At 41.3% G+C, this 15,210-nt stretch overlaps 1 protein-coding gene across 1 annotated transcript; it reads left to right on the plus strand.

Moving 5' to 3' along the window:
• The first annotated feature begins 1,138 nt into the window (after positions 1–1,138).
• Positions 1,139–8,226, plus strand: best2 (bestrophin 2). Its single transcript, XM_034587582.1, has 10 exons — positions 1,139–1,404; positions 1,915–2,102; positions 2,200–2,294; positions 3,593–3,826; positions 4,765–4,919; positions 5,565–5,642; positions 5,907–6,059; positions 6,175–6,255; positions 6,368–6,522; positions 6,726–8,226. The coding sequence occupies exons 2-10, from the start codon at positions 1,951–1,953 to the stop codon at positions 7,516–7,518; spliced, it is 1,896 nt and encodes a 631-aa protein (XP_034443473.1). The 5' UTR covers positions 1,139–1,404; positions 1,915–1,950; the 3' UTR covers positions 7,519–8,226.
• The last annotated feature ends 6,984 nt before the right edge of the window (positions 8,227–15,210 follow it).

The raw sequence follows: 15,210 nt of genomic DNA on the forward strand, positions 1-15,210 counted from the left end.
AAAGTCCTGCATTCAAAACCTTGCAATGACGCTTGAAATGAGGGGGCTGCAGTGCCTCCTACTGGTCAGGGACACCAACTGCAAGGGGAAGAGTTTTCCAAAGTCAATTAAAGAAACTTTATTTTTATTCTCTACAGTGACAATTTAAGAGTAGCTATGTAAGGCCTAATATCAACCCATTTTTTTTATTATTTTTATGATATTTAATTTAGTCTTAGAACCCACAAAGGTGATGTAGATGATGTCAGATGTGAAATGAGAATACTGTGGGTTTTTGTTGGTAACTGGGTTAAATGTTTGCAGCACATGCTGAAAACAACAGCGACGTTTCACCATATTTTGGCCAAACATTAAAAAAAGTGGTGTGTATTTTTACGTTTGAACTTTTTCTTACCAGGTTTACAGCAATTGTCTAATTTAATTTTTTGTAAAAGATATATTGAATTTGATTTCAATGTTAAGTCTAAACATGAAATATTAAGATTTAATATTTAGTATTAATTTTTAACATTTCGATTCAACATTTAGGTTCATCATTTAATGATTAGGTTTCAATTTAATATTTAAATTCACATTTATATTAAGATTTAACATTTTTTAATTTATTATTTATATTTTTTATAAAAAGGTAAATATGAAAGGGATACGCGTAAAGGGATAACTTTAAAAAATACACACCACATTTAGAAAAAGGTTTCGGTGGAAAGTTGCTGTGAAACTGACTCGGTCCAGTTACTGTTTGGCACAAGTGGGGTGATCTCATCCAACGGTAATTTGTATCTTCTTCTAAGAAAAGGTGAAGGAGGCGCAATGACAAACGTCTCCACTGTGTCTATCTGCTCTGTTGTAAAATAATCTGTTTGTTATTCAGTCCGCAACAAGGGGGACTTGTAGATCTGTGACGCCGCAAATTGCTTGTTGTTTTCATATCACTTAACACGAAACTTTGCCATGGTCCACTTGCTGCAGTTGTATAATCCCCTCCACTGCCCTGTGCGCTCTCTGTGGCCCCGGCGCTGCGGCCTGTCGCTTGTGGTCCATCAGCGAGCCGCGCTGTGCCGGTCGGGGGCCGCGCTAACGAGCTCCTCCTCCTCATTTTGGGGGGGATTTAACCCCGGGGGCGCACTGACCACTGGACGCACCGAGTGAGGCTCCGAAGGATTACAGCCATTACAAGCCGGAGCAGCCCCCGAGTCAACCGAGCTGACGCCAGGGGACATCAGAGTTATGAGCTCTGTGAGGAAAAGACAGAGAAACACTCCACCACCGGCGAGCACACAGAGCAGCACAGAGAGGACTGTCCTGCGTGAGTGAGAATGTGACTGTACCTCTCCAGTGGTGCCAATTACGCACAGGGATGCGCTGAGCAAGTGGCGCGTTCATCACGGAAAAAACCCACAAGAGGTGAGAAGAAGCTTTTTTAATATAAAGATAAACTAAATGAGCATTAACTTTAAAGTCTGTGGTGCTAAATTGATATCACAACCTAAAGTGAATGTGTTCCTGACTAAGTTTAAGTGGCACATCAGGGAGCACACAATGAACTCTGCTTTATAACTTAGACTGTTTTTATAAATTAATTAATAAATGTTGGTATTAAGTTCTCTGCCTTATGATTCAAATATATATGAATTCCTTTCCACTCTATGTTTTTATTATCATTATCATAAGTTGTAGTAGTGGATTTGTTTTGCATTGTTTCTTTTTTATCTTTTGATATAACGGGGAGCTCTGTTTGTTCAGGATTCACATCTTAAAACTTTCTATGCTTTTGTTCTTGTCAAATTTGAACAAATGAAACCTTGAAAACTTGTATGTGATATGAGACAGTTTGAGCATCTCTGTTCCATGATCCGCTCTGGTCTCACTGCAGATGTTTACCTACAGATGTGGTGCTTTTCTTCTTCCTCTCAGCTCTTTTGCCCCTGAGGACCCAGTGATCTCTCACCAATGACGGTCACCTACACGGCCAGAGTCGCCAACGCCCGCTTCTGTGGCTTCTCCAAGCTGCTGCTGGTGTGGAAGGGGAGCATCTACAAGGTGCTGTACAAAGAGTTCCTGGCTTTCTTTGCCATGTACACGGCCATTAGCGTCACTTACAGGTGAGACAGCAGCTTCAAGAAAAGACTGTCAACTGAGACACATCAGTGTTTTCATTTACAAATCTTTTTTTAATGAATTTTACCTTTTATTTTTTAGATTTGTCCTCTATGATGACCAAAAGAGGTACTTTGAAAAACTGGCGATTTATTGCAACCACTATGCCAGTCTCATCCCCATGTCCTTCGTACTGGGTAAGATTTCCTCACGTTCTTGTTACGTTGAGATCACAGTGTGTCCCAGGCATCCGCAGTTTGTTTGATGAATGAGAACCAGAAAATGTTCATGACAGTTTATTATCTGTTTTCATGTCAGGGATCCTCAGCTCTAGACTCAAGCTCTCTGTTCTATAGGTTTATAGGTTTGCTTTGGACACATAGATATAAATATATGTAGCCGACTGGAGGCAATGCAGGGAATTAAAATGTTATAATGGTAACATTGATTAAATGACTAATTGTAGAAAGCATTTATGTCAATACATTTTTTGGGAGAGATCAAATATTCTATTAAAACATATATATTATATATAAATGTGACATTTCTCTGACTATACATTATGATATCAACTTATTCTTACAGACTCCAATGTGCCAAAACATCTGCACTTACAACTTTATTGAGTTAATATTTTGTCCCATATGTGTTCTTTCTTCTTTATTCATATATGTACACTATCTCACTAAACCTTGCATACACAGATAATCTGTCAGTATTGCTCTCTGATGCATTGGCTCCATAGTATTATGTCATTGTTGTTGGGGCAACAGCTGATGAGCCTCAGACTTTACAATGGAAACCCAGACAGCATCATTTAATAATAAGAATTTTAATAAAATAACTTATGAATTTTTATTTATTTAACTAATTGTGGAAATTGTGGAGTAGTGCCAGATAATTTTGGGAAAGCAAAAACATCAATTAAAATACGGTGGGAAACATTTCTATGAATATACAGCATATATTCATAGAAATGAATATATGAATTAATTCTTACAGACTTATTTGTCTGTAAGAAAGTGCATTTTACCACAGTGTGCACTGTTACTTTATTGATTTAAGGTTTTCTTCATATATTTTTTTATTCTTCTCTTCAAGCATATATCATAAATCGTACATACACATGTGATAGATCTGGATTATCTGAAAATATTGTCTCTGGTTCTTACAGACTCCACAGTGAACATGTATTGATTTGGTATATTTCCACATATTTTTTCTTCATGAATTTACATCATCTTGTTAAAGCTTACATACATATGCAGTGTGTGATGAATCCAGATTACCTTATATTACTTACATTGTGATGTATCAGCTGGGCCTAATAGAGTAAGTTATGTAACAATAAAGCTAAACATTTTGTTGAGGGTTCCTTTGACCTCAGGTGATGTGAACTGTTGGGCCCCAGAGTTCACTGGAGAACCAGATTTGAGCTCTGATCTGCGTCTCCAGTGTAATCACCTTTGTGTCTCCTCATTACTGCTGTTCCCAGGTTTCTACGTGACCCTGGTGGTGAACCGCTGGTGGAGCCAGTACACCAGCATCCCTCTCCCTGACCGGCTCATGTGCGTCCTGTCGGGGGGCCTCCAGGGGAGCGACGAGCGAGGCCGCCTGCTGAGGCGCACCATGATGCGCTACGCCAGCCTGTCAGCCCTGCTCATCCTGCGCTCCGTCAGCACGGCCGTCTTCAAGCGTTTCCCCACCATGGACCATGTGGTGGAGGCCGGTGAGTCGGTACCTCCAACTCCAACTGTGATTTAGCAGTGAGTTAAGTATGAGTACGTTCAATTATCCACAGCAGTTTTAAACCAATAGAACTTGGGATGATAATGGTCTGTATTTAAGACGTCCCCAAAGCTCTTTACAGAACACACACACATTCATACAGTGCCTATATGTGGAGCACTTACTCTCACACCATTCACACACTGTTGGCACAGGCATCGGGGTTAATTTAGGTTCAGTATCTGGCCCAAGGACACTTCTGCACGCACTGGGATTGAACCACCAACCTTCTGGGCAGTTGACGACCCGCTCTGTCTCATGAGTCACAGCCGCTCCCAATCATATCAATCAAATGGACTTTGCCAATACACAATCCAGCCTCAATGTGCCTATTTGACCTTTCTCACGCTGCAGTCAGGACGTGGCAGGAAGTTTAATAATGGAACGGTGTGATCAGTCACACACGCACACGTCACGACTGTTGTGTGTTGTTCCTTGTCTACACCAGAGAGTGCAGAAGAAATCACAAGGACAGGCACATTCTGAAACTCACAGATGATAACGGGAAGTTATCAAACGCCTGTAACAAGATCACAAGACACGGTGTCCTCTCCTCTGTGTTTTTATGAATTAGACACGGTGCAGCGTTAGGTGGAGTGAAAACTGTTAACTGTAAATTTGTCACAGAGGTCAACGGTGGTATTTTCACAAGCTGTTTTCTACCTGATAGAGCCATGGTGTCATTTCTTGACACATTGCAAAAGTTCTCACTCACTATAATGACTTGGTTGGAAATCTGACTCAGAGAAAAGTTCAAGCAACCACATGTTAAATCCTCATCTGTCATTCCTCTCTCTCTGCCGGTAAAATTTTATATTATGAATATACATAATGAATCTGAGGCATGAAGTGTTGTTTTTTTCTTCGCTGTTCATTCAGGATTTATGACGAGAGAGGAGAGGAAGAAGTTCGAGAGTCTTCACTCCCCCTATAACAAATACTGGATCCCCTGCGTCTGGTTCACCAACCTGGCTGCTGTGGCCCGCTGTGAGGGCAGGATCAAAGACGACCACACGCTCAAACTGCTGCTGGAGGTGCACCACTACACACACACACACACACACACACACACACACACACACACACACACACACACACACACACACACACACACACACACACACACACACACACACACACACACACACACACACACACACACACGACTTTCTTGTTCACACGTTTTATCTTGAAGCTGTCACGTGGATGTAATGAGCAATTTTCTCATTTTATTATTTGTAACCTAATGCTTAGAGTTCAGAGGTGATTTATTTTCTTAAATTGATCTCAAATTAGGCATCATATGTTTGAGAGGTTTGGATTTGATGTTGGTTATGTGTTGTCATTATTTTATGAGTGAGTATTTTGTTAGTAGGATGATATGGATGTGTGTTAATGTTTCTCTGTCATTGAAGTATATAGAAATAGAAACTGTATAGAAACTTTGCGCGGACCCCGGGAAGAGTAGCCACTCCTGCAAAATAGTGGCTAACACCCACACCCACCCACCCACCCACACACCCACACACCCACACACCCACCCACACACCCACCCACCCACCCACACACACACACAGAAGGGACTGCAGTTTCCTGTGTTTTAATATGAGATGTATATTCACAGAGACATGAAGACAGAGCGTTAAGATCTCACAAAGTTTCTCTTTTTGTGTCAACAGGAGCTGAATGGGTTCAGAGGGAAGTGCAGTATGTTGTTTCATTATGACATGATCAGTGTCCCCCTGGTCTACACTCAGGTAGGTGCTATGTATGTGGTTCTCATGCACACGTACACACCACATATTTAAAAGAAATGAAAGGACTTTTCGGTGGTTTCTTACAGCTCCTTACACCTCCTCTCATGTTTTATTTACAGAGCCTTAAATAGTGTGAGGTTACTGGTTACATTAGGCAAACTCAGACCGCAGCTTGTTGTCTGTGAGAAATATGAAATGAAAGTAAAAAAGTATTATTGGAATCTAAAGGCAAATGTAACACGTGTCCATTAATCTGTCCCTCAGGTGGTCACTTTAGCCGTGTACAGTTTTTTCCTGGTGTGTCTGATTGGTCGTCAGTTCTTGGACCCGAGTCAAGGTTACCCAGGTCACGACCTTGACCTCTACGTGCCCATCTTCACCCTGCTTCAGTTCTTCTTCTATGCAGGGTGGCTTAAGGTCAGATACAAGGGTCACATACCATTTGGTCACGTTTGATACTCGACCGCAATGTTTACTTTTAACAACCAGTGACCATTTCTAATCAGATTGTTACTCTTTTTCTGTGCTGAAGGTGGCAGAGCAGCTGATCAACCCCTTCGGAGAAGATGATGATGACTTTGAGACTAACTGGCTGATAGACAGAAATTTCCAGGTTTCTTAATAATGTTTTTTTTTTTTTTCTTAATTTGTTACCCTGCCCCAGGAAATGAAATTTAAGGCCAATAATTAGTAAGTACTGCTTGACCGATGTTTCAATTCTACAGGTGTCCATGATGGCAGTGGATGAGATGTACGGAGATCTGCCAACGATGGAGAGAGACCGCTACTGGAATGACTCCAACCCCCGCCCACCGTACACCGCCGCCACCCTCTTCGTCCTCCGCAAACCCTCCTTCCAAGGGTCCACTTTTGACATGGCGTGAGTTTTGTGGGTTTTACCCGCTCTCTGTATGTGTGACCGTGAATGTGACACTTTCAGTTTAAGTCGCCCAGTAGCGTGGGAAAGTCTCAAAAATGAAAATGAAAGTACTCTTTCAGACTTAGTGTGAAAACACCAAACACAAGAACTGTGAAGTCATTGTATTTCAGGTAAAGTACTGATGCATTATCATCTCTGCACAGGATCCCTAAGGAGGAGATGCACTTCCAGCCTCTGGAAGAAATTGCTGAGAACATGGAGGAGTCTAGCAATCGTCACCCCAACATGGCCCTTTTTAACCGCCTCCTGAACGCAGCTCCGTCCCCCACCGGCCTCATGGGAGGGGCTCTTCGCCGCACCTCAGCCCAGCTCCAAAGGCTACGCCACTCCCCCAGCATTGACCAGTGCACCAGCGACGATGATGACGATGAAAGTTGCAAGATAGGCAAAGGGGGGTCTCTGCCATCAGGGCTGGGGCAGGAAACCGAGAGCACCGTGAGCAGTTTCAGGGACGAGAAGAACCTCAGAACACCTCTGCTGGAGATCGAGTTTGGGGCGGAGCAGGAGAGGCGAGGAGGGCACCCTGCCCTCAGTGAGAGGAAGGAGGTGAGTGGAGTGGAGGGGAGGAATGATGGAGATTGGCAGATGAGGGAGGAAGGAGGGGAAGAAGAAAGTACAACATGGGAGGCCCAAGCTCCAGTGTCAGTGTCACTGCTTCCTCCTCCCCCACAGTCGTCCATGGAGACGTCCACTCGACCGGCCTCCGCCATTCCCATCACCTGCCATCACACCTCTGCCTTCCTGTTTCACCCGACTGCTCACTCCAGTCTGGAGCACTGCAGCTCCCAGCCAGCCATCAACCACAACAGAGCTGTGCCCACAATTCCTAAACCCCCGTTTGCTGGGAAGAAAAAGTCCTTCCTCACTGTGCCGACTTACAACGAGCCTCAGCGCTTTCGCAGTGTGAGCATGGGCTCAGATCTCACTGGATCTTAGGTTGCCTGTTGAAACTGTGATTTGAAATTTCAATGCACGAGGGAGATCAGTTAATACTATAAATGTGTGCTTCCACATCTACTTTGAGTCTACTGCACCTTTGGGGCCATACAAGGACCACTTTTTGGAAATTAGTGACACTCCCTGACATTGTCACAGAAAGCAATAGCCCCTCATAGTTCTAAAATATCCCCCGACTTACTGATGATGTTTGAAAATAGACTTTTGGAAATGTACTCAATTTCACGACACATCATCTGGGACCTGGGAGGAATGTTTGGTATTTGAAGGAAGGGAAGGAAAGGAAACTGGACACAATAAAGGACAATTGTTCTATTTACATGTTGCTTCATGGTAGCTCGCAAACTAGTCACAGGGTTTAGTTCTCATTATGAAAGTCTATGAAGCTGAAAGTGTCACGATGCAGCTATCTTAGTAAATAAGCTAGATGCTCTTTAAAATGATGTGTTTTCCACATCTCCATTTATTGAACACACACATTTGACAGTACTTAGCTATTTCTCCCTACTTTCAGGCTGTGTGCTAGGCTACGTTATGCTCAGCTAAGCAAATCAAAGGTCAATTCTTCCAGAGAGCAGAGTGTGTATAAAGAAAATGTATTTCTGGTTCTTAAGTTATGCGTATAAATGACCTGTTACTACTTAAGTCTGTGCTGCTTTTTTTTCAGCAGTTTGGAGAGAAATAGAATTAAAACTTTATTTTATTCACCCTGATTATTAAAAAACTGTAAATAAAGTGATTTTCAATGCACTTTTGTGTATTTTCAAAAGCGTAACTTATACAAATTGAAATAAAACGTTTTACATTATTGACATAAAAGAAAGTCATAGTTTGGCATTATTTCAACTGGAAAATGTATCTTATCTGCGAAAACTAATATGTATGAATATGAAACAATCAGGAATGGAGCAGACAATCAAGCATTCGTTTATAGTTATGATATAGATGAAAACATGATCTTTTAATATTCACTGTAGTACCAACATTGACCAGCTGGAGGTGGTAGCAGCAAACATTAGTGAGAACCAAGGTCAAACAGGAAAAAAAACCGTCTCTCCTTCTTCCACACTCTTGCTCTCCATCCTGCCCACGAGTGGGCTGCACTCCTCCGTTTCTCCCTGCACATGAGGCCTCCTACCTGGGCTGTCGTCGGAGCACCCTCCTGGTCAGGGTGGACTGTCTCTGCTGGGCCAGGAAAGACTGAGCTGGTCCTGGAGCTGCGGAGTCCTCACACAGACTGTGTCGATGGAGAGTGGAGGACTGAAAGAGGCACAAACACTTTTCATATGTCACTGTAAACACTATTATACTCAAATGTAGGAACGTCAGAGGCCTATCGCCACTAATAAAATATGCAACTGCTACTACTGTTATTTTTTGTTTAACATTTGGATCATGTGTAACACTCGCCTCAGAGCGATATCAATATACAGTATTGTTTATTGAGCTGAGAAGAAAACAGGTCGATTCTCAACCCACACAAACAGCCTGTTTGTAGGGAGCCAGTGAGGGATGACATGAATCTCCTCTGTTTTTGTCTAATTAGCAGAGAAGCGAATAGGCTGTCGTCATTCTCTTCATGATCAAACGTAGAATTATCATTGATCAATTATCATGATGATCAGAACAGAACAAACTGGGAGGGAAAAAGAGCAAATTTACCGGAACAAATCAGCACTTATCTTGAAGTAGGAAATTAAATGCACGACTGTGTGTAAAGTTCAAAAGTGTTACTTATATTTCCTGACTACAAAGCCTCACTTCACGTTATCACCAACACAGATGTTCTTTCAATTACACACCCACTTCACAACAGCGTTTGGTCCTGTTTGAACTGTTTGATTCACTATGATTCAGAATGTATATGTCACTTTTAGATCACCACACAAACTTCAATGTACCTCTGACAAACTGTAATCAAAATTGATAGAAAGTATACAGGGACACAGTTAATCAGGATTTTTATTCCCTCATGTTCTCACCATGCTTTTCCAGGCCGTCAGGATCCGTCTCTCCTCTTGTTCCTGTCTCGACCTCGTATTATCTCCCTGAGAGTCCTGGGACATTTGAAAAGTCATAAAGTGTTGTTTTTTTTACCAGCTCAGATTAGACACAGCGAAATCAGGATCAAAACAAACAAACTGTGCTTCAGCCTGAACAGACACAAACTCACCTGGGTGGCAGCTGTGGTATCAAACAGTCTCACATCCTCGTTGGTGGTCATTTTTTCAAAATGTATCACAACACAGACAAATCCAACGGAATACGTGTGTGTGCCTGACCGACAGAAGCCCCCCTGACAGGACCCGTCTGTCTGCGGCCCAGCGCGGCTCCTGGCTGTGTTTTGCAGCAGAGGCCCTGGTTTTGTTGTGGGGGGCAGATAGAACAATATGGAGAGTCGCTGCAGGCTTAAGTGCTCTGGCTCCTCGCCACAGTCAAAGATGCCATCCTGCTGACTGTGGCACATTCACTGTTTGACAGTCAGTCACCGGGCTCTGGGATCAGTAAGGGACAACAACAACACAATACAACTACCGTGATAATAGATACAACTTCATTGATGAAATGTGGGAGGGGAAAGTTAAGTCGCTCAATTTATCATTATTATTATTGATAATAACAATATTGTTAATATTCATTAGAGATACCTGCAGCATGAGAGAGAGAGAGCGAGAGAGAGAGAGAGAGAGAACACACAAACTATGGGGGAGGGGGGCACAGAGGGAGAGAGAGAAGTGCTCAGTGCATGATGGGAGTTCCCCCAGCAGTCTAGACCTATAGCAGCATAACTTAGAGAAGGTTCAGGGCTCAGCTGATCCAGCCCGAACTATGAGCTTTATCAAAAAGGAACGTTTTAAATCCTAAGGTTTAACATGGTGTCTGAGTCCTGAATCCAAACTGGGAGACACGCATGCTGCGTCTGCTGTGGACCGCACTGTGCAAGTACAAGAGATTCTGTCTGATCATGGGGCTCTAATGTTTTCACTCATGAATGGATCCATGAGTTAATGTGCATGTTTGTCTGTTTAATTGAGTCATTACCAGTTTCAATGGCCCACAAATTCTGTAGTTCCCCTAATTATCACTTGACCCGCATCAAAGGGCAGCAGTATCAGCACATCAGCCGAGATTGAGCTACACAGAAAAGGTCTGACCACTTCTGTTCAGTTGTCGACATGGAGCTTTCTGTTTCCTGTCTCCTAGCGCCAGTCTTCACCGTGATCAACCGATTCCTGTACTGGCTTTAGGGGAAATGTGGTTCATGTTATTGTCATTAAGTGTGAAAACACAAGCGTGTGGGAGGATTTCAAAGAACTCTGTGTGTGTGTGCGTGTGAGTGTGTGTGCCTGTTTCTCTGGAACCGGGAGGACTGAGGTCAGCAGAAAGAATAACTGAAACTATCTATTTTAAGACTGAAATCTGCCCGGCAGCTCTCCACCAGTGATGTGGCCACGTTAACCACATGGTAATGTGTGTTTGCGAGTGTGTGTGCACACGTGTGATTTTCAGATTTTACTTATCAGACCAGCTTCGTGCATTTTCTGTGGAATACCGTTAGGCTTTGCGTAAACAAACCTGCGTTGAATTAAACAAAACAGAGAAAAAAAAGTGAAAAGAAAAGAAACTTTCACAGACATGTTTCTTGGAATCTGCCTCATTTGAAACATCTAAATGTTGTTCTGAACAAGATGCTGCTCACACGGCCCCACAGACATACAAGGTGCTATAGGGTCCTGATAGTTACAGCAGGAATTGAACATCTGCTTGTGAAAGCGTCCTCCTACTTTCCTTCAAGCTATGAGTTTTATTAAACCAATTAATACCCCGACACTAAAGGAAACTCACCATGTTGCACAATCATTGTGTTATGTGCCATGATTACGTTGTACTCACAAAGGTAATTGCTGAAGTGTACGTGCACATCAACCTCATTACAAGGCAGTCCGGTGGGGCAAGAAAGATTACCACATCATCTACATCACATTGTTTAGAGGTAAAACTGAAACTGAGTAAACCTGAGGTGTCAGTAATGGCACAGGAAAGCGATATGTGTGTAACACTTCGTCACATCTGATATAAGTTGATCCTATTCGTACTTTGAACTTTTTTTTAATGTGTCTGACTAACCCATTAACCTCAAACCTGTCTGATTACCTGCCTGTTTGTGTGTCCTGCCCTGTCTGACGTTTACATGATGTCACAGCAATCCCAAGGAATCGAAAAGAATTTGATACAAATAGTATATATCATTATCACATTATTATTATTATATAAATAAATAAAAAATACTAGTGCTACATTCAATATAATAAAAGAACATTTACACAAATCAATGAAATATGGTTTAAAAGAAACACAACATTCTGTAAACTATATAAAATCAGCCACAAATGTTTAAACCGTGACATGTATGATGTGTCATGATGTCAGTCACAGGAAAGTGAAGGAAGATCATACTGTTAATAATAGATGCTACATAGAGACAAACATTGAACACCAAAAGTCCAAACAATTCAAAATGTACATCCTTGTGAATACATTAGAATAAAAGATGTATATAAACTCACACTGTACATAATCACATAGAGAAAGATCAGTAATATTTGTATTGATGTATTTACTCACTGTTTACAACCTCAACTTGTTGCCTCTGTTTGCACATAGATAATAATGGTGTCTAATGTTCTCTTTCAAAGGAGTAAACACGCATGTGACTCCAGTCAGTTTTTGTGGGACCATTTCTAACCCTGTACTTTCACATTTGTTTTTGTCTGTTGCGTGTGTCTGTACAGTGTGTGTGTGCGTGTGTGTGTCAGGCACTCCCTGTCTTACACACCCTGCTTCAATGAAAAAAACGTACTCTGCGCACAAGGACCTGTCTGTCTGGTTCTCTCTACGCGTGTGAGTGTGTGTGTGCGTGTGTGTGTGCGTGTGCCTATCAACCCTGTATATTACAGACTGGCTCTCTGTCTCTGTCTCACACACACATACAGTACCTTTTAGCTGTCTGCTGCACTATCTTTGTTCAAACAAGAGCACTTTATCAGGATTGTCTGACCCAGAATGAATCAACTGTTTGTTAATGGTCTGTCTGACAGTGACGGTATCAAGATAAATGGCAGCTCAAAGACTTGCTTCTGCTGGCTGGTGGAGTGTACATGTGTGTACAATGATCCTAAGTGTGTGTCAAAAGCACCCGGGAGATAACATGGTTCCTGATTGGCCTTTTTCAATCTTTACATGAAGGGACAGTTCAACATTTTGGGAAATGCACGTGATGGGAGTTAGATGAGAAGATAGATACCACTTATATTGGAAACTGGAATAAACTGGAAACAATGGGCCTGGTTCCGGCCAAAGATAAAATAAAAAATAAAAATAAAAAAAGCCTATTTTATTTGTCACTATTTAGGCTGCAGGCCCAACAGGATGTCACTTTAAGCCCAAGACACAGTCCAGTATACTCCAAAAAATAATCATGTATTGCTTAAATAAATTGTGTTTTTAATGTATATATTTATGTATAAGTCTAACTTTATTTTATTAAATCACTCTCAAGTTATTTTAAGAAATTAAATATGTAATTGAAACATATAAAGTCACGGTTCTAGGCATAATTCTTTTTTTGAGTTCATTCATTCAACCTTTATTTTAACTTGGGAATACATTGAGAAAGAACCTCATTTACAAAAAAATTCCAATACACAAGGAATCACAAAGAAAAAAATATTATTTACCGAATAGTAAAAAGCAAGTGCCTTTGGAATAAATACCTGAAATTTAATGTAAGGCAAATTAATCAAATACAACTAATGAATCACCTAAAGAAAGAGCTTAAGATCAACTGCAGGTGAAATAAGGTGAGAATAAAAACTTGAATTGCTGTAAAGAGTTGAGCTTTACATTGTTATACACGCCTATAACACGGATAAAACTAGCCTCACCCTTCATTTCACATAATAAGCTCTAATACTTTACAAATGTATGGTATTTCAGGGCTGCGTTTGCACATGTAGAATTATTACAATGATATTTAACCTCAGTGGTTGAAGAAAGTGGCATCAGGTTTTCAGATGAGAAATTTACTGGGTTTTACCCTCTCAAAGTAAAATATATACATATATGGACTGTTCTTTTTTGTTCCTCTGCTGGCATCAACTCAGTTATATAATCCCATTCCAAGTTATATTTAACAACAACAGTCTTTTCAGATGTGGTTCCAAAGGATCATTTTTAAAAATCTAATTAAACAGGGTCCATGGTTTAATGCGGGTAATTTTCTTTTTTGGCAGGAGGTGAGCTGGGGGTGGAGATGAAGAGTTTTCGATATGAAAAAGCATGAAAACCCTTAAACACACTGTGTTCTTTCCAATTTCCTGATGTGTCAGAAATGTTTGATCGCCAACAAGTGTGTGTTTTTCGGTGAGTTACAAAGTGAGACTTCAGTGTTGACACCTGAGCACACAGTGATGCAGGCCTGTCAGTCTGTCTGTTGGACTGCCAGCCGCCTCCTGACAGCTTCCTCTGCCCGGCCACACCACTGTTTATGTCTGGACTGAAACCCTCAGCACTGACCAGCAGCAGCAAAACATGTTTTCCCTCGCAGGCTCCAAAGACTGGGCAGACGATGTCTCCGCAGTCAGACTGCGAGTTATTATCTAAGTCAGCCTGAGGAGGTTATTATTTCTGAGGGTGAGGCTGACAGCTTCAGAGATGGGAGGGGTTTCTACCTACAGCTGTTATTCAAAGGAAGGGGAATAAAAGGAGAATTCAGTATTTCAGGTGTAATAAATCTTTCCTCTTGATATAAAGAAAATCCTGATTAAGGGGACGATCAAGCAAGTTTTGACCTCAGAGTTTTAAGAGCACTGACTATAAAGTTTTTCACGAGCTCTTTTGGTTGGATGATTAGGCTACTTTCTATTTGTTTACCTTGAAACATGAGACTGATCTTCAACCATTAGTCAGAGTTACTTATTGGCAGATTAATGTCATGTGGATACGCTTTATAATATCACCACACTAAAAGTACTTATAATGTCCATGTGGGCTGAGCACTTAACTGTGCATGACAGAATAAATGAATTAAAAAAATAATAACTCGCGAAGTAGCAGAGACATTTCCTTGTCTCTAACATTTGTTGCTACAGACTGGTAAAATGTAGATTTTGGACTTTCCCTGATGACAATTTTTCAAATTGTCCCTGCTGGTCACGTGACTACATGTGACTACAATATATTTGAAATGAAGCAAACTAAATTCTCACTGTTCGCTAGAACGTTATTTCCACATTATCCTGTTTCATTTTTATTTCATTTTGTCTGTTTGGTCTTCAGCATTTTATTTCAATCATATTTTCAAAAAATCGGTATCTGCGTGAAGAGATTTTTTAAATGTACACTTTTATCTTGTATCAACATTAAAAACGCCTGCAGATGGGTCATAGGCTTCCAGCACAGGCTTCGCTGAGTATTTTTGCTGAGGAGGATGTTCAGACGGAATTAGAAACGACATAACGATAAAGTTTATTTAAAGACTGGTCTCTTTTTTGTTGAAAGCCCTGGAAGAGTTGACCAACCGGGCGATAGAAGGTTAAATCAAATCATGCATTGTACGAAAATGACATCTCGTTTACTTTTTGTTCGAGGTGTATTTTGTGCTCATGATTT

The sequence above is a fragment of the Hippoglossus hippoglossus genome, chromosome 1, assembly GCF_009819705.1.
Source record: "Hippoglossus hippoglossus isolate fHipHip1 chromosome 1, fHipHip1.pri, whole genome shotgun sequence".
NCBI lineage: Eukaryota > Metazoa > Chordata > Actinopteri > Pleuronectiformes > Pleuronectidae > Hippoglossus > Hippoglossus hippoglossus.

Bases quoted from the DNA above. Each gene is read 5' to 3' on its own strand.
- best2 (XM_034587582.1), top strand. From the start codon at position 1,951: ATGACGGTCACCTACACGGCCAGAGTCGCCAACGCCCGCTTCTGTGGC. The intron at 2,103-2,199 runs GTGAGACAGCAG...TTTATTTTTTAG, and splicing joins GCCATTAGCGTCACTTACAG to ATTTGTCCTCTATGATGACC. The intron at 3,827-4,764 runs GTGAGTCGGTAC...CTGTTCATTCAG, and splicing joins GGACCATGTGGTGGAGGCCG to GATTTATGACGAGAGAGGAG.